Here is a 22,641-nt window from a genome sequence, read left to right as displayed (position 1 = left end):
ATCGGTTACCCGGCACTGCACGGGGTTGTGCAACGACTATTGCAATGGAGATGGCCATGCAGAGAAAAGAAAAGAATTGAGCTTGAGGATTTACTGGACTCATACTACTGTTAGATTAAACATTGGGGTTTTCCGGAACGGCTGGATATCGTTCCAAAGCTCAGGAAAATAACTTTTGTGTATCATACCGCTAATCACTCGTTCCACTCAATCACTCGGGAAATCTTCATATCGTAGCTCTAGTTTTGACTTTGGAAGCATATTTTACTGCGGGATTTCGGTAGTAACGCCGTTTCAATACGTCACTAACCAACCAGGTAGAATGCGCGTTAACGATGTAGCAACAATGGGTTGGGTGCGGACACCATAGGGCAGAGATTTAATAATTCTAAGCTTTTAAACCGCGAATTACTCTAGGACTCTCTATTCGGCCTGCGAGAGCGCTACTAAACATCGGAAAGAACTTATGATATGGTTGTCTGTGCATGCAAATACCGGATGCCATTTAGAATAAACATTTTCTTTAGTGAAGATCCGTTTGAAGGGAAAAAACATATCCTTCCTTCGCCTCGAGCAACTTTTAGAGCCATGCCCAGGCCCTGAATCACTCCGCTCCTTTTGTCTCTTGTGAATGTACCCAGGCTTTACTTGAGCATGAACTCTTATGACAAAGATCTGGCGATTGATAAGATAGTCCATGCGAGTGATGGATCAAGAGGGCTGCTAGAGCGAATAAAGGTGTAATGCCTACGATTTTTTGTTTGTTTGTTTGATCATACTCGTATTTAGCCCATCTGGACTCTAGCTACTTCCATTCCATCTCCCCGTTTCTGCCAGTTCTAAAAAAGTGCTCGGTTCCAGCAGCGTGTGTATTCCAGTCAGGGATACGGTGGGTAGTTTTTCCTTAACAGTAGATTAAGATACCAATTCATGCTTCTTCTTCTTCCTATCTTTTCCCCTTCCCACACTTAAGATTCTCCTCTGGCTTTTTTGTGAAGGATGAGTGGCGTACAAGTCCGTGCCCAACGTATTGTTGTTACACCGTGAACGTGCGTCTTGGTTGAGTTGGGGAGTGGTATGAGTCTATCGTCAACAGTGTCCCCTAAATGTCCGGGGCAGTTGTAAATTTGTTGCAATGCATAGTATGTCCATTTGGAGGCGACAGTGCGTCTACACAACCACACGACTCACTGTCTCGATTGGTTTGGTTGCAGCTGTGGCAGCTGTGCTGATAGCAGTCACGGTTGCTACCATGAAAATCGCCGTCACCGCCTCTGACCCACTGTACTCTACTTCAAACATCCTCGGTGCCAATATCAGAGACAATGAACAACAAGGCTGATACAGAGGTTATGGTGCCGGGACTAGGGCCACAAGCAGGCAGCCAGGTGGCAGACGGGCCACCTGCGGATACTACCACACCGGCGGCAGACTCAATCACTATACCGGCGGCGGACTCTACTTCTACACCGGCGGCGGACTCTTCCATTTCACCGGCGGCGGACTCTTCTACTGCAATGGCGGCGGACTCTTTTACTACGACCGCGGACTCTTTTACTATACCTGCACCGGCGGCGGACTCTTCTACTACACCGGTGGCGGACTCTTCTACTACGGCGGTGGACTCTTCTCCTACGGCGGCGGACTCTTCTACTTCACAGACGGCCGACTCTTCTCCTGCGGCGGCGGACTCTTCGACTTCACAGACGCCGGACTCTTCTACTTCATGGACAGCGGACTCTTCTATTGCACCGGCAGCAGACTCTTCTACTGCACCGGTGGTGGACTCTTCTACTACACCGGCGGCGGATACTACACCGGCGGCGGATACTACACCGGCGGCGGATACTACACCGACGGCGGATACTACACCGGCGGCGGATACTACACCGGCGAATACTACGAGTAAGCCTAAGAAATCGGCTTTAAAGCGCTCAAAAAATAACGGTGCAACTGCAGGACCAGATTTTTCCAATGTAACGGAAAGGAAGTCGGAACATCGAAGCCCCACATCTAGCACCCGCACGTCTAGTCCCCGTCCCCGTATCAACCCTGCTCATATCAAAAAAACGAATAATGTTTGCTACAGTAAGATCTTCGGGGTTACCAAAGTACCAGACACATGTTCTCATAGCTGGGTTGCTAAGGCTGGAAAGCGGCAGGAGTGTGTGGTTCATCGGTTCGAGTTACAGGCAGCTGGGTTTAAAAGTGATCATAGGGCACCACAGGGAAGTTGGTGTTGTGAGAATTGTAACCTGTTTTTCTGTGCCGAATGTCTAGGAAAGCCGCAGGAGGAGGGAAGCGGGAATTTACGCCGCTAGAGACATAATGGTGGAGAGCCTGTTTCTACTGATTTACACATGTTGCTCGACGGAATCCACTCGCCGAATGCTTTTGATATTATTCGTTGCCAACCTTTCTGCATCGTTGTAAAGCGCTACAATGTATTTTACCTCCATTATAATTGAGAAGAAGTGCATTTACCGGCGATGGTTAGGCCCCGCGTGCTGTAGGACCACTGTGTTCATCTACTCGAAGCCGGACGACGAAGAACGTTACTTATGGCTAGTATAGGCGCCGAGCCGCCCATCTCTTTAGCCGCGCTACCACTCAGATCTCGGTGATGTGAGAACTCCGCGGTATCAAGGATCAATTTCCCAAATGCGCGCACCGAGGGTTCCGAAATAGGCTACAGAATGTTGGAGTCCTGTCGGTGGCACAGATTATCACCGGAAAACAGTACCAGTAGTTTCGCTGCGTCAGCGCTTCAAAATATGTGTTACCATTCAGTTGGGCCCAGCTTTGAGACTCGTCGATATCACGTCAACCCACCTGCATGGCATTGCTATCATATCCTGACGGGACTCTATCACTATTTTACACACCCCCTTCACTATACAGTAGGTACTTGCTTACGCACCAGAGAAGGTAAAAAAAAAGGGGAGAAAAGAAGTATTTACAACCGTGTCAGCACATCGGAATACATCTCAAAAATCTAGGAAAGAAACCAGAGGGGAGTAACCACACATGCACTCATCAAACGCCCAAATCGCAACCGTAGCACATAGCACCCGACGAAAATCAACAAGCAACACGACAAGCAGGAAAAGGGAATTATTTAGTAGAAGTCCCTAGCACTCTTGTGCAACTCGATCAACCGCCAGCCATTCGTTTCGGGGTTTGCAACCTCGTCTGCCAGACGTGTGATTCCGATGGCGTATGTGACCTGCTGCACCTTGTCCTCGACCCCGGCCTTGAGCTCCTTCGTCTTCAGGTCCCGGTACACATGCACTTCGTTCGTCTTACAGGTGATGATGAACACAGGGATGTCACCAGGGTCCAGGATGCGGGCTTGGAGAACGTCGACACCTCTGACATCGAGAATCTTTCCATCCAACATCAGTCCGTTAGTGGCGTATTGTTTGTTCAGCGCAGCGTAGACATTGAACTGAGCATCCGAGAGCCACGCCTTAAGGGTCTCGGTGTCGCCCTTTACGTATGCGTCGAGGACCTCCGGGAGGATATACTCTCGGAGCTCACGCAGGAAAGGCTCGAGCTGGAAGTTGGGGTCAATCTCACGCATCTTGCGGATGACCATGGCAGTTTCGTTCTCGGCGAAAAAACCGGCGAAACGGTCGGCAATGCTGCGGCCAGCCTCGATAAATGGGTTCTCTGATTCCTCCAGGTTCTTGCGTGCGCTGAAGATTCCTTGGATGAACTTATTGGAGTCGCGGAACTCGCGCCAGGATTCTTTCCATTGGGCGTCTTTGTGGAGTGTTACGTTGGTGCCAGCTCTGTAGATATAGGTCAATTATTGCTCCAGGGAGGTAGATGGTGTGGGGAAACATACTCAGGATCTTCGTCAAACTTCTCATACTTGTGGGGGTTCTTCATCTCCCGCAGCTCACGCTGCTTCTTGCGCTCCTCACGCTCCAAGAAACCACCATACCGACTGCTAGCGCCGTCATCGACGACCTCCTTGATGTTGCTCGTCACGTCTTTGTACACCTTCGTATCCCGAACAGGTTTGGTGACCTGGGCAACACCCTCTCCCGTCTTCTTCACCGCTGTTCGTCCAGCCTTGACGACCGGCGTGTTCCAGGTCCATTCGACACCCTTTCCGACTGCAGATGCTGTCTTTCCGAGAGTCTCTGCCGTCTTTCCTCCGACCTTTCCGGCGACCTCGGCGGTCTTCGAGTAGCCTTCACGCGCCTTTCGGACGGCCGGGGATTCGGTGAACTGATTCGCAGTGGAGGCGAGCTGCTTGGTGGACTCCTGCCACTCCTGTGACTTCTTGAACTCGGTCTGGAGTGTCTCCATGAAGACGGCCAACGGGGACTTGTCACCGTGCGGGGGTGGTGGTGGCGGGGGCTCCTCCTTCTTCTTCTCCTCCTGGCCCTTCTTGTTGTCATCTTCATCCGCCTTCTTCTCCTCGTTCTCAGGCTTCTCCTCAGCCTTTGCCTCCTCGTCTACCTTTTTCTCCGCCTCCTCCGGGATTGATGGTTTAGCGTCCTTGTTCCTCCATTGCCCCAGCGTTGAGAACTCGCTGCGCAGCTGCAGTTGCGAAACCTGAGCTACCCCAGCACCCGCTCGTCTGTCAACCAGCAGCGAATATGGCCTCGCCCGCTCTCCCGAAAGCTGTAGTTGTATCCGCTGATTTCCGCCGATACGTAACGCCGCCGGCCTGACGGAAGGCCCCCGCAATCCGTGGACAATTGTCGTGGCAACACCTCGTCTCGCTGCCTGCATGATGTATAGTATTTCAAGCCCGGTGGAAAGATGGTGGGGTGTTTATCGTGTCGTGTCGTGTCGTGTCGTGTCGTGGAGGACGAACGGGTGCACTTAAGGTCGTTGTCGGGCAGCGGGCTCTTCGGCTCACCAACTTTTTTTGCCCAAGGTTTACTCTGGTACCCGGCTCCAACTGCGCCACCTGGTTAGCGCCACACAACGCCCCCGGAAAAGAAAGGTCTGCCCAGCTTATTCTCCCGTTCGACAGGGTTTCCGCTTCTAGCTCCACTACCCGGATGAGCTCCCCCCACAGTACAGCTTCTCGCCACCACCTCCACCATAACGAACGACAAGGAAGTCAGAAGAGATGTCAGATTCGTTTCGGATAAGCCAGCGACTCTCCTACGACGGGGCGCTATGCACAATACGATACATCGGATGTGTAGGCGATACAAAGGGAGAATGGCTGGGTGTTGAGTGGGACGACGTTCTACGCGGGAAACATTCGGGCTTTCACCAGGGGAGGAGGTACTTCGAATGTACGTACTTAGAGAGCTTCATCCAGCTCACATGTAGCTTTCGGATTTTTTGTGTACCTTCTTTGGTTCATGGTTGACGTGAGTTGTAGGTAAGATACCGGGCTCGGGATCCTTCATTAGACCGACGAGAAAGCCCGATACCTCACTGTCGTTCATCGAGGGCCTGAGGAAGAAATATACTACCGATGAGGATCCGCCCGGAAAACATGCCGAGATCATCCTCACGGCGAATAAGGTGTTTGAAGAGATTGGGTTCGAGAAAATCATCAAGAAGCTTTCGCAGCTGCAAGAGCTCAAGATTATCCTTCTTGACGGCCTCCGAATCGATTGCGTTGACGACGTCGAAGTCATCCGTGCTACATGCCCCAGTATGTTCGCCCACCAGCTTTACCGGATCACATAGGTGCTAACTATCCGGGTGAAGACATCGAGGAGCTCGACATCTCGCGGAACCGCTTCGAAAAGCTGGAGGATGTAGCACTCATCTGCTCAGCACTTCCACGGCTCCATGCATTACGGATAAGCGGAAACCGTTTCAATTCCTTTGGTGTATCCGACGGCAACAAGTCAGCCTTCAGCGGCATCACCTCTCTCGAAATCGCCAATGTCTTGCTGGACTGGAACGAGCTCAGCCAGCTGCTTTCCCTCTTCCCGGACGTCAAAACACTAATCGGCCCACACAATGAGCTCTCCTCCATTCCATCACCGCACCCATTCCCCATCTCCGTCACAGCCCTGGACCTAAGCTACAACACCTTCCCCTCCCTCTCCTCGATCTCCGCCCTCTCCTCCCTCCCCAACCTCACCACTCTCCTCCTAGCGCACAACACCATCTCTACGCTTACCACGGCGCCCGGAACCACCTTCCCAACCCTCACCCGCCTCGACCTAGCCTACAACACGCTCCCGACATTCACAGCCCTCGATGCGCTTCCACCAAGCACGCCACACCTGACCAGCCTCCGAATCTCGCACAACCCTCTCTTCAGCACCGACGGCGTCACCCTGGAGGAAGCGCACATGCTAACGATCGGGCGGCTACCCGCCTGCGTCACCATCCTGAACCACAGTACCATCACGCCCAAGGAGCGAGAGAACGCCGAGATATGGTATCTCTCGCGGGTGGCAAAGGAACTGTCTACGACTACCGACTCGCGGGAGGCGGTGCTGACGCGCCATGCTAGGTGGGACGAGCTGTGTAGACTCCATGGAGAGCCGGCGGTTGCGAAGGAGGCTGCCGATGAGAAAATTCTTGCGGCGAGGCTGGTGGATATGGTCTTGGTCGGGTTGGAGAAGGAGGTCACTAAGAGGGTGCCTAGGGGCATGCCGTTAAGTACTCTGAGGGCCTGTGTTGGTAGGTGGTTTGGTATTGATCCCATGAAGGTTAGGTTGGTCTGTGGAGGGGGGGACGAGGGGGACGAGACGGTGCTTGGTGGGCCGGAGGATACGAAGGAGGTGGGGTTGTCAGTGGAGGGGAAGAGCGTGAGGATCCGCGTAGAGTGTGCGTAGCCAGCCAATGGGAATACCTAGTATACGGCTGTCATAAAATGGAAGATATGATATCACAATGATACCCGATGTGGAACGGTCAATCGTTGTAATCGCCTATGATACAACCCCAGTGCATGAAACCCACAACCTGAAACCCCATCGTAAATGAAACAAATGAGAAATCAAACAAATTTATCATGCGCCAATTCCCCCATCCATTCCTGGCAGCCTGCGTGCTTACAACTTCTTCATCGCGTTCTTCTTGTCGGCCTCGACGTTCTTAAACGGGAAGCCGGACGTCCTCTTGTCGGCGCCAGTCTTGCGGGAGATGTGACCGTTGCTCGCACCAAAGAGCATGACCCAACCACCAACAGCCGCAAACAGCGCGTGCGCAACAACAGCAATGATGTAGGTAAATGCGTGGCCAGCTGTGTACATGGTGTAGCAGTAGAAGGCGACGGCGCAGTGGTACGTGAGTGTTATCGTCAGCGAAGGGACGGCGTAGGGAGCTGTTGGGTCGGCGAGTTCAGTGGAGGTGCCGTGCGCTGCAGGCTCGGAGAGGGCGGACTGGGAGACATGTTAGTCTGGGGGTACGGTGTGAAGGGAATGCGGAGGTGTCTACCGTCAGCGGCACACTGCCGGTTAGGAGTAGGTTTAGAATCGCGAAGGCGATGAGGGTGATCCCTAGTGAGCGCGAGAGGTACTCCTCCAGCGCGGTGGACTCGCGGACATCGGGCGAGAGAAGGGTGATGATCACCGTGGGCGAGAAGATCAACGGAATTGCCTCAAGCACCATCCATCCCGCGGACACTGTGGTTCGTCAGATTTGCTGGGAAACGAGGGGAGCCGGGGGTACATGCTGTAGTTAAAGTAGTAGTAAACGTCCATTGCGATATTTGTGATGTGGATTGTAGTGTTTGGTGTGGTTGAGAGGGTGGATTATGATGCGATGATGAAGGTACTTTGGTGGAGAAGAACGGGGGAAGAGGAGCTCTTTAAAGCGGTGGATTGGGGTGGGCTGTGGGCTGTGGGCGGTGGTGGGCTGTGGGCGGTGGTGGTTGGATGCACGTAACAGGGAGCTGGCTGTGAAACCGATGATGTCACAGTAGTCGCCCAGCGATTGAGCTCACGTGACCATTCTTATCGGGCTAGCATGTGCCGGAGATCTTATCGCCAGTTTTTGAAATTTCTTCAAGGCCGCGAGCAAAAGACGCGAAGTTTCTCACCACCAAGTGGCGCCGACGAACGAAACAATCTTTACGGCGCACTCTACTTTTCCACAAAACCCGACGAAATGACGACCTCGACCCTCCACGCTGCCTCGAAGGCCCTCGATAGCCTGCTCGCCGGCACACCGAGTAAACCCTCCTCCTCCAAGCCCCGCCGAAAGAAGACCTCGAGCAAGAAGCTCTTGGCCACCGTCGACGTCAACGATCTCGACCCGGCGGCGCGCGCACAGCATGAGGCCGAGGAGAAGAAGCGCATAGAGGACGCCGTCAAGCAGCTCATGCGCGGTACCAAGGTCAAGAGGGATGAGCTGGAGGTGCGAGAGAGGGTATGTTTCCATTTGGGACAGCTGGCTGGATGTGATGAGGGTGAATGCTAAGTACTTTGCTCTGCGCGATAGATCCTGACGATGAGGGAGGAGCAGACAGGCAAGAAGACGAGGAAGAGAAAGGCTGCGGTGGACTTTTTCGATGACAGCGATTGAGCAAATAATGGGGTCTAGACAAAATAATAAATAGGAACGATTACATGTACATATGATAATGGATGGCGTCATGGGAGCGCTCGAGGTTGCAGGCAGATGGACTGGTGATGGTCGCGGTAAGGCGTCGGCCACCGTTCCAACCGAGAGAAAACCTCCAGCCTCGCCGATCAGGAACGACAAACGGCTTCCTCCACGAACTAACTGCCTTGCTCACCGCCAAACAGCATCGCGTTCCCCGAGTGACGCATTCCTTCATGTGCCCCTCATCATCGCCGCAAAAGGCAAGATCTCGAGAAAGTCACATAAGAAAGTCATGAAAGTCAAAAGATGTCGTTCCGCTGCCCCTCAACCCAGATGCCCCGCGAGAGGACAAAAAAGCTGGCAAGCTATCGCCTGCCACGAGGAACAACGGATCTGTCACTGTCTCTTCGGTGTCCACACATTCCGGTCGGGAGAATCATTGTTTGACGCTCGTCACCGGGATGCTCTAGCAAAATTCCAAAGATTTTAAACGTTCACTTTCGTGAACGAGATTCTACAAAGAACCAGAATTAAGAGAAGGAGCGAAATCGGCGAGTTTTGTAGGGAAACAATGCCAAGCCTGTCGGCGAAAATTACGCGTTAGTTTGAACGGCACGTGGACGCTATTTAATCTGCAGAGTGATGGACTATGATATGACTAGCATCTTCACCACGCCTCCGAGTCCCCATCCCACCACTACAACGGCAGTCAATATTCGTCCGGGAGGGTATAAATCATGGCTGAACAATTTGATATCCAGAGACATATTTTAACACTTCCAAGCCTCTTATTCCCCCTCCTAGGAAAAGGACGGCCGTCGTGGCCAGTAATAGTGCTGGCACTACGATCCCCTCCGCCTCTACTGGCACACCAAAGACGGAAGGCTTTCAAGAAGGATGCGTTGAGCGCATATAAGATCCGAAGCGCATAATTCCTTACCCAGGAAGAAACGCTATGTATGAGGACTCCGGCACAGCGCAAACCCCAATCGATCAAATCCACCCGCTATGTCACATGCGCATCATTTCTCGGACTCTCTACTGTGAAATCTATTCTATTCGCTGGTTGCCCGTTACTCAGTCCTCTAAAACTTGGCACTCGCCTGCTCTGGTACAATGCTCTTAAGAGTATCCTGTTCCACCGCCATGCGAACATTCTCAATCGTCCAGCACTCCATTTTATACTGTGTCTATCACCGCCAGCACCATTAGCCTCGCATCCTCCCTCGCCGGTACGAAGCAAACATACCTCATACGTAAAAGTCCCCATATGCGGCACCAGCATAACGTTTTCGTTGGCGACGAGGCCGGGATGCACATTCGGCTCGTCTTCAAACACGTCGAGGCCACAGCTTGCCACCTTCCCGCTGTCAAGTGCCTTCACGAGTGCATCTTCATCCATCACTGCTCCGCGGGCGGTGTTGATGATCACAACGCCGTCCTTCATCTTGTTGAATTCGGCGGTGGAGATGATGTGGCGGGTGTGTTTCTGTTTACATCAGCTACCATCCGCGTCTCTCTACCATCTCGGAAGGGGACCTACGTTCAACGGCAGATTGAGCGAGATGACGTCACTCCTGCTCAGCAGCTCATCGAACGAAACATACTCTGCGCCTTCCTCCAACTCCTCCGACAGCTTGTTCCGGTTGTGGTAGATGGTTTTCATCCCCATCGCATCGGTCCGTTTCTTCAGTGCTCTTCCGATCCCGCCCATTCCCAGAATCCCCAGCACCTTCTCCTGCGGGTCATGTCCGAGCTTGCATCCTTTCAGCCATTCGCCCCTCCGCAGCCCGACCATTCCCCGGTTGAACCTGCGGATCGCGCCGATGATAAGGAACAGGTTCACATCGGCGGTGGAGTCGTCGACCGCCGTAGGGACGTTGGAGACGCGGATCCCTTTGGCGGTGCACGCGGCCACGTCGACTTGGTCGTAACCTGCGCCGTTGTGGCAGAGGTATTTGAGCGAGGTGGGGAGCGCGGCTACGAGCTCGGTGTCGATCAGCCCCGTGATGGAGACAGAGGCGAAGGTGCGGTACGCCGCTATAACTTCGGTGAAGGCGCCCGATGAGCACTCGGCCAGGAAGTCGGTGCGGTCCGTGGAAGTCGGTGTGATCAGCGTGGCGATGGAGGAGAGGGCTTCCCACTCTTTCTTTGCACTGATGATGGGTTAGTTCTAAGCTGTCTGCCAAGTCAAAGGGGATGGATGGGGGCGTACTGGGTGATGTTGCCGAGCAGGAGGACCTTTGGTTTAGTCATCGCAGCGGTGTAAGGTGCTTCTTAAGTTACGTTGCAGTAAATGTAAGAACAGCGAGGTGCCTGGGGGTACATATAAAACAGTTTCCACCGCAGTTGTTTGTCCGTCCGCCAGGCTGGTTAGATGCGGGACTGCCCGCGATGACATCGGCGCGAAATGGTGGGGTACGGAAGCTTACCCACCTATCTTATCGCAGCTGTACCCTACAGGGTCCACGCGACGGGCGGAATTGCACCGATGGCGAATCTTTGCTGCATGGGGAGAGCACTTGCAAGATGCTGCTCCCAGTTTTAACTATCGCTACCGAAACATCTGCCGTGCATCTGAACTTCTGAAGGCCAGTGGCAGCAGTGCTACCGCAATCCAATATAGATCTAGGTGAATCACGTGTTCGCCAGGATTGAATAAGAAGATCTGGAGTAACTAACCTTCTCTCAGAGCCTCAAAGCAGTGCTGATCGACTAATATATAAGGGCCTGTTCGGGTGCCAGCTGCATTTTTCAAACCTTGGGTTTCTAACGAGTTGAAGGTTACCAAAGTTGCAGCTGCAAACTCTCATCTCCCACGATGAACCGTTCGGCAATCCAGATATTCAACGGCACGCCACACTTTCGATGTGTATTGTGGCTCAGTCGACAATATGCAGTTTCTCAAATTGTTAACGTGGGGTGGTGTGCCGAACGGTCACACATCGCTCGGAAACTGAGGGTTTCAAACTGCATCTCAATTTTGTGTGGTATCATAGGTATTCAAAATGCAGCTGGCAGACGAACAGGCCGTCTTTAGCACGAATTTTTATGGAGGCCTCCGATACCATGGTACATGAGTGTCATTATGTATAAAAAAAACAGAGCACAAAACCAGTGCACCACCATATATACAAATCTGCCCCATTCCATCCACAGAACTACTCAATTTCCCCACCTAACCAGCAAACCATGGTGCCTTTGCGCAAATCGAAGTCATCGAGATATTCCACGTCCCATTACCCTCCTCCGCAAACAACCTCATACCTCGTATTCCACTCCAGCCCCGACCGAATAGGAACATCAAAAGTCAGTGCATTGCACGAATATCGCCCCTTCATATCATCAATCTCCGCGTCCTCACTTTGTCCGATATGTGTCCCACTGTAGTCTTTCCATCCTCCCAAGTCCGCTTCCACGTCCTTCCAGATAAGCGCGGGGGGTAATTCGGCGTTCCCACAGATTGCGAACAATGCATACTCCTTTCCCCCACGCATTTGTGGAAGAAAGGAGAACGAGCGTTCGGTGGTTGATGCTGGCAAGAATGCCGGTTCTTGCAGCACTTCGACCTTGGGTGCGACGTTTTCGCAAGTTTCGTTGTCCCCATGTGAGAGAAGAATTCGGCAGATGTAAACTTCACAGGCCCCAAAGACGATATAAAGGTGGGTTTCACTCCACGAGAGCATGAATGGAAGCTCCGGATGCTCGGGGACTTCGAAGGGATTCCGATACGGCGAGATCCAGGAGACGTGTGACTTTGTTTCGCTTCTCAGAGAGACCGTTTCGACATCTAGCGACTCATCAACTAGAAACTCGAGGCGACTGATCTCAATGTCCCATTTAAAGCCGTCTGAGAAGTCCCGGGTGGTTGTGACCTGGTGCAACATGTCTCCGGAGCTCGAGAAACTGTAAACTAGATCAAGTTAGTCCTTGTATCTTAATCTCGCAAATGTCCTTAAGAAGACAAGTACCTCTTGCAACAGGAGCACCGTTGTATTCCGGATCCTTCGAGTGGTTAACGTTCTTCATTTTACCCGTCGAATAGTCGATGACCACCGTCGTCGAACCATCCAATGGAAGCAAAACAAAACTCTTTGTCGGATGAAAGGTCGGGGGCGATTGTCTTAATGGCAGCTCTGTCGTTTCGAAGTGAAACCATTGAGGATCTTGATCGTCGGGAGAGATGACGAGACTATTGCACGAGATATACTTCTCCGGTAGGCCAGTGGCACTGGAATCATCGCTGTCAGACGAATATCCCGTGTCGTCTGTCAATTCCAGATTGGGTTCGGAATCGGAATTGAAATTGAAATTGGAACCGGAATCGGAATCGGAATAGGAATCGGACTCAGCTGTATCGGAATCGATATCGAAAGCGTCAGGGGACAAATCATCGTCACAAATATTGCTTGCGACACCATCCTGCAGTTGGTCTCCGGCAAACTTCAACCAACAGTATGAAGTTGCAGAAGTGCTGCCGTGGCTCACATAATGTTTGTTGCGGAAAATCATCCTTTTTCCACCATCGGGGGAGTGTGCGAGCATGATTTGTGTGAGTATCTCGCCGTTAACCGTACGGATGCATTCCGAATTGAATGATGCCCGGAAGATGTCAAGCGAGTCGGATCCGAGTGAGAAGATTGTTTCACCATCCGAATGGATGGCAAATGTGTCGGATGAAACCTGTAACCAGGCCCTTTGGAAAGTAGCGTCCGATGATTTCGGAGAAAATACAAGCTTCGTTTCTCTTCTCAACTTGGGTTTCAATCGGGTGAGAGAGATTTGCCACTCTTTGACAGAACAACGGAGACTCGTCGAGGGTTTTGCGTCCGGTTCAACCACGATTGACCATATAGTGATCTCTGTCGGCGAAGCCTGAACAGAAAAGAGGTGCTTTTCTGAGTGGTTCACGGGGCTCCGACCTCCCACGCGTTCGCTGTGTTCCTCTAGAGCCAGTGCCTTCCATCTTTCTGATCTTTGGGTGTGGAGGAAATTAAGCTGCCCAAGCGAACCTGGGTGGCAGTGACGAATTCCTCCCCGCCGACGGAGAAGGACCAGCCCAAACTCCCTGATAAACATCTGGCAGCCGTAGACCAATTTCGCCCCGTCATCATTGTATTCGGAAAGCCATTTTGGAAGAGGGTCTGCGAAATACTGAGAGGAACCAGGGGCGAGCGAGTAAACATCCTCGGGGGTGTTGATACAAAATATCCCGCCCCTGTTGCCGTCCCTCATATACCGTGCTAGTTGGTACGGTGCGTACTGACTTTGAACCCAGATACAAGTCAGAAACTTGGATGATCTCACGAATCTTGTGATCGCCCTGAAAACATCGTCTGTTCCGAGTATTGAATTCAAGTGTTGATGCCAGAATATGGATGCGTACTTCAGAAATGCGTAGTCATCGTCGTTATTGCGAAGTGATTCGATCAGCTCTGGTGTCGTTTTATGTGCATGTTCTCGGCGAGAAAGATAGGCTAGACAAACCCGCCCGAACTCGAGATGTCTTTGATCTTCACTCACGAAGAAAGCTCGACATTCGTTAGGCAAATTCGTGATTTTCTCGGGTTCTTGACGCAAGAAGTCGCGGGCCGTCCTGTGAATGAAGCGTACGATCGGGTTTGCGTAATTGGTGGTCCGATCAAGCTCAAGCAATGGAGCACAAAGCTCTTCGAATTTCTCCGGCTTCGGTCGGCGATCGTAGGAATAAGTTTCTGCGCCGGGTGGTACCGTAAAATCGACGGCAAGTGCATCGATAAGCTCATTCTGAGTGAGCGGCCTCTCAGCTACCGTAACAAAGGCGAGTATCCTCCTAAAACAATAATTCAGTACGGTGTACATGGTTCACGGCGGAACGCAGGAGTCTGTATGAGTGCATCACGGAAAGCTCACCTGGCAAGCTCCTTCTCGTTCGGGCTTTTGCCAGCAAGCAGGCTTAATCCTCGGAGATACCGTGGAGTAAACTCTTGATTGTAACTGCAGAGCGCTTTCATTAAATGCTCACGAGTTGGGACCCCGTACCCTAATAGGGTTTCCAGGGTCAGTCTGGCGTAGAGGAAGTTGCAAGCAGATATGCACTTGGCCAGCCCCACGCCAAGCGCTTCAATATCGGTGTCGGGGGGTAGCGAGTTGTTACAGGATTCCATTAAGTAGGAGCAGACATCTTCTGCGGTGCGTTGGGAGTTAACCTGTATGCTTGGTGCTTTTACCTTCTGGAATAGAGTGGATAGGTCGTTTTCTGGACAACTCATGAAGCACCACTTGACGGTACCATGCTGCTGCTCAATATCCTGAACCAGTCTCTCTAGGATCCATGGGAGCATTTTCGGAGATTTCCAGGCCGGAGAGTGGGGGTCCATTCGAGAGTCCCGATCGGTGCATTCGTCCAAGCCGTCGACCACGATATGAACTCGGGGAAGAATGGCAAGAAGCACCTGCACCACTTTCACACCCAACTCGATATCGGATAGACACCCTCCACCACTTTCCTCGAGGATATCCCAGATCCCTTTCGGCAACTCGTGGGATCGAGTGTTTCGAATACTATCCACGAGTTGTCTGGCGAGGCTTCGTAATAACGATATCAATCTGCCTTTCCCAGGCTGCTGGGGATCCATCGACTTCTCGTCTCTGAAGAAGTAGTAAATCACAGTGCCCATTCGATCTACCTTCTGGGTATCCGACAATTTCAATCTCTCAACCACGGAAACAGCTAGGAAGGTCTTGCCAATTCCCGGAGGACCGTGGATCCAGAGCACCCTTTCGTTTCGCTCACTCTGCCATGTGGCCTTCTCCCACTTTTCGAAAGCCGGATCATCGAATAACCACTCACAGGTTCCAGGGTGCCTGTTGGCGATGCACTTCTTGTAAAGCGAATCGCTACTTGGAGATTGGAGCCATTGGTTGATAGCCTTTTGCTTTCTGTCTAAATGCCAGTTCGATATCAGCCAAAAGATTACGAGATATGAAGGGGATTCTAAAGAGACCCACATACCTTCTTCATATTTTCTCGTCGTATGAAAGTGTGCAGCGTCGGCAGAATCCCGCACTGACTGTAGATTCTTTTCTAGTCGTTCCGTGAGTTGTGTGCATCGCCTGCCAAACGGCGAAAAGACTCCGACGATCAAGGTTTTGAAACCTCCGCGAATCAGCATCGAATATCATCCCGCAAGGCGAAGATACTAGGGACTACAGTACATACCCGATTGTTCGTAAATCCTGGAAACCGCTTCAAAGAAAAGCAGCACATCCTCGTAGGACTTCATCAAGATGCCCGCCAATTCGTCTGACCAATCAAAGGTCTTCGATAATGAGCCGAGGTAGTTCAGGTGAGGCCCCAACCTTTCCAGGAAGTCTGTGAGTTGCTCGTAGTGCTGTGCATGCTCTTTTGCGAGCTACAGATTGTAAGTTCGGACGTTCGAGTACGGCAGGGCGAAGGCACCAGAACGAACTTGTAGGATGAATTTCGCTCCTCCCCACACCAAAGCTGAAACCGTGGGATCACTCTGAACGAGAGTATCCATAACCGAAGTGTAGCGGGCAATTCCGTCGATGAAAGGTTGAAGAGCTTCGCTAGCTTTCCGACTCTTGCAGGTCGTCCCATGATTTTTGTCCAACTCGCATACCAGACCCCGAAGCTCCTGAAGCTCTTGTGCACCTAGCTGACTTTGTCGTGAGGGATCTCGAGACTCGCGTATAAGGCGAGCCGGCTTGAGAACTTCCTCCGCGAAGCGAGATTTTTTCTTCGACTTCTTCTCCAGCTTTTCCGCACACTGGAGCATAGCATCGGCCGCTCTGCGGACACGGTTACCGTCAAGGGCTGTCTGCTACGATCACCCAACAGGATGTCCAGTTGGCTTACCTTTTCGCCTTGCACTGCACGTTTCCATTGCTGCGATTCTCGTCTGGAGTCGACATCTCGAGTTGTTGCGATGCCAGCTACTAATCGGTGTGGGATGGTTTTAGTGAGCGGGTGGTAGTTAATGGGGTGTGTGATGAGGGGTCCGAACTTGAGGCTTTCTGAATTCTGAGCTCGTTTTCAGCCCCGGCTGTTATCCGTCCGCGGTGAGCAGTTAATGCTGAGCCAACCATGGCGAGGCTTCCGCAACAGGCCGTTTCCCCGCGATCCATAGCTCAGGTTGTGAGGGTGTGGGGACATGCACGATTGATCGATCAAGAAACGGCAAGCGCTCAAGTGCGTAGGCTTTCTCAAAATACGCTGTACTATGTACTCTATTCAGCCGCCGGCCTAATGTGGTGCAGTACGTTGCATGGAAATCATCTATTGGTCTCTCTCAACATGACTGTGTAACATATATTACTGCCATCGAACAAGTAACTAGCAGATTCCCCACGCTGATCACCCTTCCTCCCGACACACTTCACCCCACACGCGGATGTGCTTGTTGCAGATATCCTTGTTTCTGGTGAATGTTCTTCTTGGCCATCTCGAAATGGAGAAAATTGCTTTTACCATACACTCTTGGCGTCTGTGGGTCCTCCTACATTCGACGGAAACTAACTGTGTAGATACCGCCTTCGCTGCAAAACAGATCATACGTTCGAGTCACAGGCGCTTCAGAGCCTCCAGCTTCATCAGCCCCTCAAGGCTCAACTAGGCCTCCAGCTTCATCGGCTCCTCAAGGCTCAACTAGGCCTCCAGCTTCATCGGCTCCTCAAGGCTCAACTAGGCCTCCATATCCCATCACAACAATCAGAATGCACCCCGATTCCGAACCCCCATCGGTGCGGCTGAAGTGCTTCAAAGGCACCGCAAGTTATCATTACATCAGTGGAGCTCTGCGTATTTGAACGGCAGACCTCTAACTACAGGCAGCTATCCTCACTGCAATCCCCCAAACATGGCGGCCAACAACAGCACTCCTCCAAATGACAATCCCATGGCTAAACCAACTGTCGGCAGCCTGTGCGAGCTGATGATACTAGACCACCGATACGACAAAAACGGCAAGTTGACAGTGGTTCCGAAGCGCGATAACCCGGAGGCGAAAGCAGCCTCTGCGTTCTCCGAGCATGCTCTAGTACATCGAAGGATTTTCAATGTCAAGCAGGAGCTCGTCTCCACTAAAGTCGAGATCAACTCTCCATTCATCCTTCGAGTTCTCTCCGAGATTGTCAAGTACTATCCCGCCCATCCTGAGCAATTCACCGAGTCCTTGACCATCGAATCCCCGTTCAAGCTGCTGTATCATCATTGGCAAGAACTGGCAGACTATCGAAAGAATGCCGACGACGAAACGATCATGCATCTCAGATTTCTACTAGCTTTTATGGACAGCGAACTACAAGATGACAAGAAGAAGGCAGAGAGACTTGTGGCAGCCGGCCACATTTCCTTTTCGCTTTTGTGGACCATCTTCCGACCGGGCTCTCTCGTGCTGCGGGGCGACAAGCCTGAGAACTCACAGTTGTTCCGACTCGAACAGACGGAGTACGAACAAGACAGCGAGGGAAGATATCTTAGTCTCACTACGAGCCGTACCAATTACGATGGGATAGACACTGGCCGCGAGGGCGAGATTATCGAGCTCCGCGAGAGCAATATCGGTCGAGCCCAAGTGATTACCAGATTGGATGCGTATCCTTTGACCTTCGCCAAAGACCAGGAAGGCATGATCGACAGGATGACTAAACGAGGCGAACATTTCATGGCGCTGCGAGGAATACATGTTCGGCGCTATAGAGGACAGCTACAGCTACTACACAAGCCACCACTAGAGTTCTTTTCTCCGGAAAGAAAACACTACGCAGGAACCTTCAACCCACATACAGTGCGCTCCCCTCTCAAAGAGTTATAGTGGAGTCTAATATCATCACAGATCCAAGGCCGAATCATAGTAGACACCAAAACCTTCATAGAGGAGAGTCCTTACTATGATCCCTATCTTTTCGAAGACGAGCTGCAGGCCGAAGAAGAAACTCCAAATGGTGAGTGATCTCTCTCCCCATTATTTTTACAGAAGTCATTGATTGTCGACAGGTTCCATGACGAGCCACATCATTAGGTTTTGGCCAAGCAATGATCCTATGCTCTGTCCTCCGTGGGTTCTGGGCTTCTGTCCTTCTTTGAAGCAGTGGGGTAGATTCTATATCGACCGGATCGAGGACGCAAATTGGAATCCGAATTCCTTTGACACACTTATTTTGCCTGATGAACCAAAGCGGGTCATCCGCTGTTTGGTCTCATCCCACCAGTACCCCAATGATGGTGCAAGAGATCAACAGGACCTCAAAGGAAAGGGCCTCGTCGTATTGCTTCATGGATCTCCCGGAACAGGTAATTCCCCACTAGTATATAGCTCGCCGAACCACCGACTAACCGAATAAACCAGGCAAAACACTCACGGCTGAATCCGGTACGTACCTGATCCCCATCATACACACCCACACGTATGAGCTCGCAGGGTAGTTAACATTACAAGTGTCCGAATATACGAAACGCGTACTCATCGTCATTTCGAGCGGTGAGCTTGGCTCTACGGTGTCACATATCGACCAGAACCTGAGGATGTTTCTACAGTACGCGGCATTGTGGAAAGCCATCGTACTGATCGATGAAAGTGACGTCTTTCTGGAAGCAAGGCTGACCGGTGTCTCCAACCGGTTAGAGCAGAATAGTCTGGTTGCCGGTATTACCATCCCCCTCTCACAGAGCTCTGAACGTCCTTGAAATATGTATAGCAGCTCACCCACATACTCTTCCGCGCACAAGTCTTCCTACGCCATCTAGAATACTTCCAAGGAATCATCTTCCTCACCTCAAATCGCGGCAGCGGCTTCGACCCTGCAATCAAGTCTCGCATCCACCTTTTACTCCAGTTCGCTCCCCCCGACCACGTCACACGGCGAGCACTATGGAGCCAAATGCTCCAACGACTTTCCCCCGACGAATTCGACATCGATCTGGAGGATGCACTTCGGATAGTGCAGCATGCCAAGATGAACGGCCGCGAGATTGCAAACGCGGTGAACACCATCCGAACTCTGGCAAGAGAGGAGCAGAAGAAGATCTCCGAGGAGCACTTTGTCATGTTCTTGGAGGTGTGGGAGTGTTTTGATAATGTGCAGCAGGTAGGGAAGGGAACGATCGGAAAGGGCGGGAAAGAAATGAGGAACACGGAGGTGAAGCAGGTCTGTTCGGAGTGTGGATGTAATTGCAAGGAGGTTGCGACTATGCTGGTGAGAAGGGGAAGCCTGTTGTAATTTCATTTGGCCTAGGTATCTAGATGTCGTCAATAAGATGGAGCCGTTTTGCGTGCCTAATCCATCTCGAATACCTTTGATATCACTCGCTTCCACTAATCCCAAATCGGAGGCCTCCATGCACTGCATTGAATTGCATAGCATCTCCTATGGAAGAGGTAGGGGCGAGGTGAGGCATTAGGGGGCGAAAGCTACCTTTCTATATAATCTGCCATGATCTACTCAGGTCGAATGCAACGATGATTAAACAGAAAAAAAAGCCGACAGCGCAAGGCGTGTCACATGCTATCACCGAGTGATATCCCGTGCTCCATCGTGATTCCAAAACCCAAAAACCATCGCCACCCCCGGCGGGTGGCTTGGAAACCCCAAGAGCTGAATACAAAGGTTTTTCGCCGGTTTTTCGCCGGGACCTTTCCCTCAGATCCCCTCGCCGATTGCGTGGCCTAAACTACTAGACCACGCGGGGATTTTTCCGTGCTGGAAACATGAACTCGATGCTTATAAAGTGGCGGGTGCCCCGCGATGCACAATAACAACGACGGGGTGATGCCGCCACATCGGAACACCTGGATGATTCTTTTATCTCACGCTGTGGTATCGCGGCGGCGATAAACGGCAAGTTACTTTAGTGAGCACCTGCACAGTAAGTAGCTCGTTTCCGTCAGTCAGTATGGGAGAGAGAGCTCAGTCAGTATGGGGCAAGGGCTCGTGTTCGGCCATGACTAGCTGACGAGTGATATTTTACAGCAGCTCTCCGAATAATGGGAATGATCCAAATTTTCTAGTCACGGTGGATACCCCTATGAGGAAAGCTCTAGGAATTGTGACCGCCACCGTCTACGATCTTCCAGTCACCACGAGACGAAAGCCAGGAGGCATTTTTCGTACTTCATTTCACTAAGTAGCTCATGATCAACAAGAGAAGATAATGCTTTTGTTCCCGCATCACATATTCCTTCTATGTACGCTGGATATGTCGCTCTAACCCTTAGCAGCACCGGCCTTGAACAGGACGCTGTTCCTCGCAGATTAGTAACCATTGCACCATCGTGGAAAAGCGAGGGCGTAGAACTCACATATCACCGTCCTCCATGACATACTCCTTGCCCTTGATGAGGAGCTTTCCAGCGGCCTTGACCTCAGCTTCGCTACCGAGCTCTTTCAGATCCGCATACCGGGAGATGATGGCCTGAATGAACGTCTTCTCGAAGTCACCGTGGATGACACCAGCAGCCTGGGGAGCTTTGGTGCCCTCGCGGATACTCCATTGCCGGACCTCGTCGGTTCCAGTGGTGAAAAAGGAGATCAGACGAAGGGCCTTGCGCATGGTCACGACGAGCTTGCCGATCTGGGATTTGGTCTTGAGGGTCTTGCACTCCTCGGCGACTTCCTCGTCGGTCATGCGGGTGAGGCGGTCCTCAAAGATGACGGAGATGGGAATGATGACATCACCGGGGCTGTTTTCGTCGACCCAGGCCTTGACCTTGGGAAGGTACTTGTTCTTCTGGCGGATAAAGTCGCGCTCAGAAAGGTTCACGATGTAGATGACGGGCTTGGCGGTGAGTAGCAAGAGCTTGTTGATGATCTCGACCTGATGACTGCGTGAGCACCGTCTCGGTACGCTATCGGGACAGAAAAGTCGCTCACCTCCTTAGTACCCCAGTTGTTCTTGCGCACATCCTTTCCACTCTTCAAGTGCTCCAGGACAGCCTCAACGATCGCCTGCTCCTCCTTGAGCTTCTTCATCTCAAGCGACTGCCCACCTCGGATGGTGAGCTTCTTCAGGGCATCCAAGTTCTTCTCCACAAACTCGATATCCTTGACCTGCAGCTCGTGGCTGATGATTCCCAAATCGCGCACGGGGTCGACGTCTCCCTCGACGTGGATAATCTCGGCATCGTCAAAGCACCTGACAACCTGGAAGATGGCATCGACAGCGCGGATGTGCGACAAGAAAGCGTTACCCAGACCGGCTCCGGTCGAGGCTCCACGCGTCAATCCGGCGATATCGTAAACGGTCAAGTTCGCAGGAACTTTAGAATGGGGCTTTAGTCGGAATTCTTCCTCAGCGTCGTATCACTTGGATGGGGTATGAATGGAGTAAGAAAGCAAGAAAGCAACACCGCCGCCTTGCACTTCTTCGGAGCAGAATTGCTAGAGCTGCGTTTGAGAATATACCTTGTAGTGCTCACACAGCCAGTCGTATCGCTCATCGGGAACGACGACACGGGCCTCCTCGGGATCGATAGTGGCGTACGGGAAGTTGGCGGGGTTTCCGAGAGTGCATCGAGTGATGGCCTGGAAAAGCGTCGATTTGCCAACGTTCGCGAGACCAACCTATCCTCCTGCATGAGCAAAAGCACCGCCGAAGAAGACAGCTCAACCCACAATTCCACTCTTCAGACTGTTTCCCGGCCGCCCGAGCATAATCTTCTTCTCTTCCTGGGCCTTCTTGGGAGGCATTGTGGGTAATTGCGAGTTGAGATGGGAGAAAAATCGAAAAAGGTGAGGAAAGGTGACGAAGACTGGCCTCGCGAAGAGTGGTAGGTTGGTAGTGGGTGAGTTGCCAGAAACGGATGATGCGGTTTCTAGTGGGGGTGATGAGGGGCACGGGAAGAGGGGTTGCTGTCTAACGCTCGCCTGGGGCTCAAAAAAGTTTAATCGAGCCACAACCATCAGCCACACAACCATTCCGCCAAGTACGCTAGCGGCTGGCTACCATATAAAACCAACGAAATTTTCCCACCACTCTACGCTCCCTTTCTTCTCCTTTCCTCTTCACTCATTGCAGGACCCTTTATTGTAGGACACTTTATTCGATTTCTATTGCCGTGTCCTCTATCTGGTGTACCGAGAGTGAAGAAGATTACTCTTTTGCTCCGCAGCTGGAGCTTGCATAGGACTCTCTTTGGAGATGTTCAAGGA

General features: G+C 51.9%; 8 protein-coding genes across 8 annotated transcripts; 3 read left to right on the top strand and 5 right to left on the bottom strand.

Annotated features, from left to right (window-relative positions):
• Positions 1–1,252: 1,252 nt before the first annotated feature.
• BZA05DRAFT_416368 (uncharacterized protein) lies at positions 1,253–1,909 on the top strand (the record flags this gene model as incomplete). The annotated part of the gene is made up of 2 exons (XM_051485396.1): positions 1,253–1,284; positions 1,432–1,909. The coding sequence occupies 2 exons, from the start codon at positions 1,253–1,255 to the stop codon at positions 1,907–1,909; spliced, it is 510 nt and encodes a 169-aa protein (XP_051341928.1).
• A 908-nt stretch (positions 1,910–2,817) lies between these two features.
• BZA05DRAFT_434208 (uncharacterized protein) lies at positions 2,818–4,824 on the bottom strand. Its single transcript, XM_051486311.1, has 2 exons — positions 3,851–4,824; positions 2,818–3,794 (listed from the first exon to the last, which is right to left on the bottom strand). The coding sequence occupies exons 1-2, from the start codon at positions 4,747–4,749 to the stop codon at positions 3,119–3,121; spliced, it is 1,575 nt and encodes a 524-aa protein (XP_051341927.1). The 5' UTR covers positions 4,750–4,824; the 3' UTR covers positions 2,818–3,118.
• A 178-nt stretch (positions 4,825–5,002) lies between these two features.
• On the top strand, positions 5,003–6,840 carry BZA05DRAFT_389424 (uncharacterized protein). Its single transcript, XM_051482774.1, has 3 exons — positions 5,003–5,267; positions 5,357–5,635; positions 5,692–6,840. Exons 1-3 carry the CDS (start codon positions 5,096–5,098, stop codon positions 6,774–6,776), a joined length of 1,536 nt encoding a protein of 511 aa, XP_051341926.1. The 5' UTR covers positions 5,003–5,095; the 3' UTR covers positions 6,777–6,840.
• A 1-nt stretch (position 6,841) lies between these two features.
• On the bottom strand, positions 6,842–7,813 carry BZA05DRAFT_389421 (uncharacterized protein). Its single transcript, XM_051482773.1, has 3 exons — positions 7,619–7,813; positions 7,381–7,568; positions 6,842–7,325 (listed from the first exon to the last, which is right to left on the bottom strand). The coding sequence occupies exons 1-3, from the start codon at positions 7,644–7,646 to the stop codon at positions 6,996–6,998; spliced, it is 546 nt and encodes a 181-aa protein (XP_051341925.1). The 5' UTR covers positions 7,647–7,813; the 3' UTR covers positions 6,842–6,995.
• A 1,660-nt stretch (positions 7,814–9,473) lies between these two features.
• BZA05DRAFT_389418 (glyoxylate reductase) lies at positions 9,474–10,910 on the bottom strand. The gene is made up of 4 exons (XM_051482772.1): positions 10,706–10,910; positions 10,034–10,646; positions 9,740–9,979; positions 9,474–9,680 (listed from the first exon to the last, which is right to left on the bottom strand). The coding sequence occupies exons 1-4, from the start codon at positions 10,744–10,746 to the stop codon at positions 9,576–9,578; spliced, it is 999 nt and encodes a 332-aa protein (XP_051341924.1). The 5' UTR covers positions 10,747–10,910; the 3' UTR covers positions 9,474–9,575.
• A 593-nt stretch (positions 10,911–11,503) lies between these two features.
• Positions 11,504–16,661, bottom strand: BZA05DRAFT_389414 (uncharacterized protein). The gene is made up of 7 exons (XM_051482771.1): positions 16,352–16,661; positions 15,942–16,284; positions 15,692–15,884; positions 15,485–15,628; positions 14,383–15,415; positions 12,462–14,302; positions 11,504–12,403 (listed from the first exon to the last, which is right to left on the bottom strand). Exons 1-7 carry the CDS (start codon positions 16,405–16,407, stop codon positions 11,730–11,732), a joined length of 4,284 nt encoding a protein of 1,427 aa, XP_051341923.1. The 5' UTR covers positions 16,408–16,661; the 3' UTR covers positions 11,504–11,729.
• A 191-nt stretch (positions 16,662–16,852) lies between these two features.
• On the top strand, positions 16,853–19,770 carry BZA05DRAFT_389409 (P-loop containing nucleoside triphosphate hydrolase protein). Its single transcript, XM_051482770.1, has 7 exons — positions 16,853–17,072; positions 17,109–18,281; positions 18,330–18,438; positions 18,491–18,787; positions 18,843–18,866; positions 18,933–19,139; positions 19,223–19,770. The coding sequence occupies exons 2-7, from the start codon at positions 17,352–17,354 to the stop codon at positions 19,711–19,713; spliced, it is 2,058 nt and encodes a 685-aa protein (XP_051341922.1). The 5' UTR covers positions 16,853–17,072; positions 17,109–17,351; the 3' UTR covers positions 19,714–19,770.
• Positions 19,771–20,553: 783 nt separating this feature from the next.
• BZA05DRAFT_349084 (P-loop containing nucleoside triphosphate hydrolase protein) lies at positions 20,554–22,335 on the bottom strand. The gene is made up of 5 exons (XM_051481243.1): positions 22,105–22,335; positions 21,895–22,053; positions 21,364–21,762; positions 20,793–21,307; positions 20,554–20,731 (listed from the first exon to the last, which is right to left on the bottom strand). Exons 1-5 carry the CDS (start codon positions 22,177–22,179, stop codon positions 20,698–20,700), a joined length of 1,182 nt encoding a protein of 393 aa, XP_051341921.1. The 5' UTR covers positions 22,180–22,335; the 3' UTR covers positions 20,554–20,697.
• Between the last annotated feature and the right edge of the window lie 306 nt (positions 22,336–22,641).

This window comes from Tricharina praecox, assembly GCF_024521635.1.
Source record: "Tricharina praecox strain CBS 144465 chromosome Unknown BZA05scaffold_5, whole genome shotgun sequence".
In the NCBI taxonomy this organism is placed as follows: Eukaryota; Fungi; Ascomycota; class Pezizomycetes; order Pezizales; family Pyronemataceae; genus Tricharina; species Tricharina praecox.
This window is presented reverse-complemented; position numbering and strand designations above follow the sequence as displayed.

Coding starts and splice junctions, on each gene's coding strand:
- BZA05DRAFT_434208 (XM_051486311.1), bottom strand. CDS start 4,749: ATGCAGGCAGCGAGACGAGGTGTTGCCACGACAATTGTCCACGGATTG. Junction 3,795..3,850: donor AAGTTTGACGAAGATCCTGA/GTATGTTTCCCC, acceptor CTATATCTACAG/AGCTGGCACCAACGTAACAC.
- BZA05DRAFT_389409 (XM_051482770.1), top strand. CDS start 17,352: ATGGCGGCCAACAACAGCACTCCTCCAAATGACAATCCCATGGCTAAA. Junction 18,439..18,490: donor CGAAGAAGAAACTCCAAATG/GTGAGTGATCTC, acceptor GATTGTCGACAG/GTTCCATGACGAGCCACATC. Junction 19,140..19,222: donor GCAGAATAGTCTGGTTGCCG/GTATTACCATCC, acceptor TCCGCGCACAAG/TCTTCCTACGCCATCTAGAA.
- BZA05DRAFT_389424 (XM_051482774.1), top strand. CDS start 5,096: ATGTCAGATTCGTTTCGGATAAGCCAGCGACTCTCCTACGACGGGGCG. Junction 5,268..5,356: donor GGGGAGGAGGTACTTCGAAT/GTACGTACTTAG, acceptor CGTGAGTTGTAG/GTAAGATACCGGGCTCGGGA. Junction 5,636..5,691: donor CATCCGTGCTACATGCCCCA/GTATGTTCGCCC, acceptor ATCCGGGTGAAG/ACATCGAGGAGCTCGACATC.
- BZA05DRAFT_389418 (XM_051482772.1), bottom strand. CDS start 10,746: ATGACTAAACCAAAGGTCCTCCTGCTCGGCAACATCACCCA. Junction 10,647..10,705: donor CTGCTCGGCAACATCACCCA/GTACGCCCCCAT, acceptor ACCCATCATCAG/TGCAAAGAAAGAGTGGGAAG. Junction 9,980..10,033: donor CGCTCAATCTGCCGTTGAAC/GTAGGTCCCCTT, acceptor TGATGTAAACAG/AAACACACCCGCCACATCAT.
- BZA05DRAFT_389421 (XM_051482773.1), bottom strand. CDS start 7,646: ATGGACGTTTACTACTACTTTAACTACA. Junction 7,569..7,618: donor TTACTACTACTTTAACTACA/GCATGTACCCCC, acceptor GACGAACCACAG/TGTCCGCGGGATGGATGGTG. Junction 7,326..7,380: donor CCGGCAGTGTGCCGCTGACG/GTAGACACCTCC, acceptor CATGTCTCCCAG/TCCGCCCTCTCCGAGCCTGC.
- BZA05DRAFT_349084 (XM_051481243.1), bottom strand. CDS start 22,179: ATGCCTCCCAAGAAGGCCCAGGAAGAGAAGAAGATTATGCTCGGGCGG. Junction 22,054..22,104: donor ACAGTCTGAAGAGTGGAATT/GTGGGTTGAGCT, acceptor GCAGGAGGATAG/GTTGGTCTCGCGAACGTTGG. Junction 20,732..20,792: donor GTCATGGAGGACGGTGATAT/GTGAGTTCTACG, acceptor TGCGAGGAACAG/CGTCCTGTTCAAGGCCGGTG.
- BZA05DRAFT_389414 (XM_051482771.1), bottom strand. CDS start 16,407: ATGTCGACTCCAGACGAGAATCGCAGCAATGGAAACGTGCAGTGCAAG. Junction 16,285..16,351: donor GTGCAGTGCAAGGCGAAAAG/GTAAGCCAACTG, acceptor CCGTGTCCGCAG/AGCGGCCGATGCTATGCTCC. Junction 12,404..12,461: donor CGGTGCTCCTGTTGCAAGAG/GTACTTGTCTTC, acceptor AACTTGATCTAG/TTTACAGTTTCTCGAGCTCC.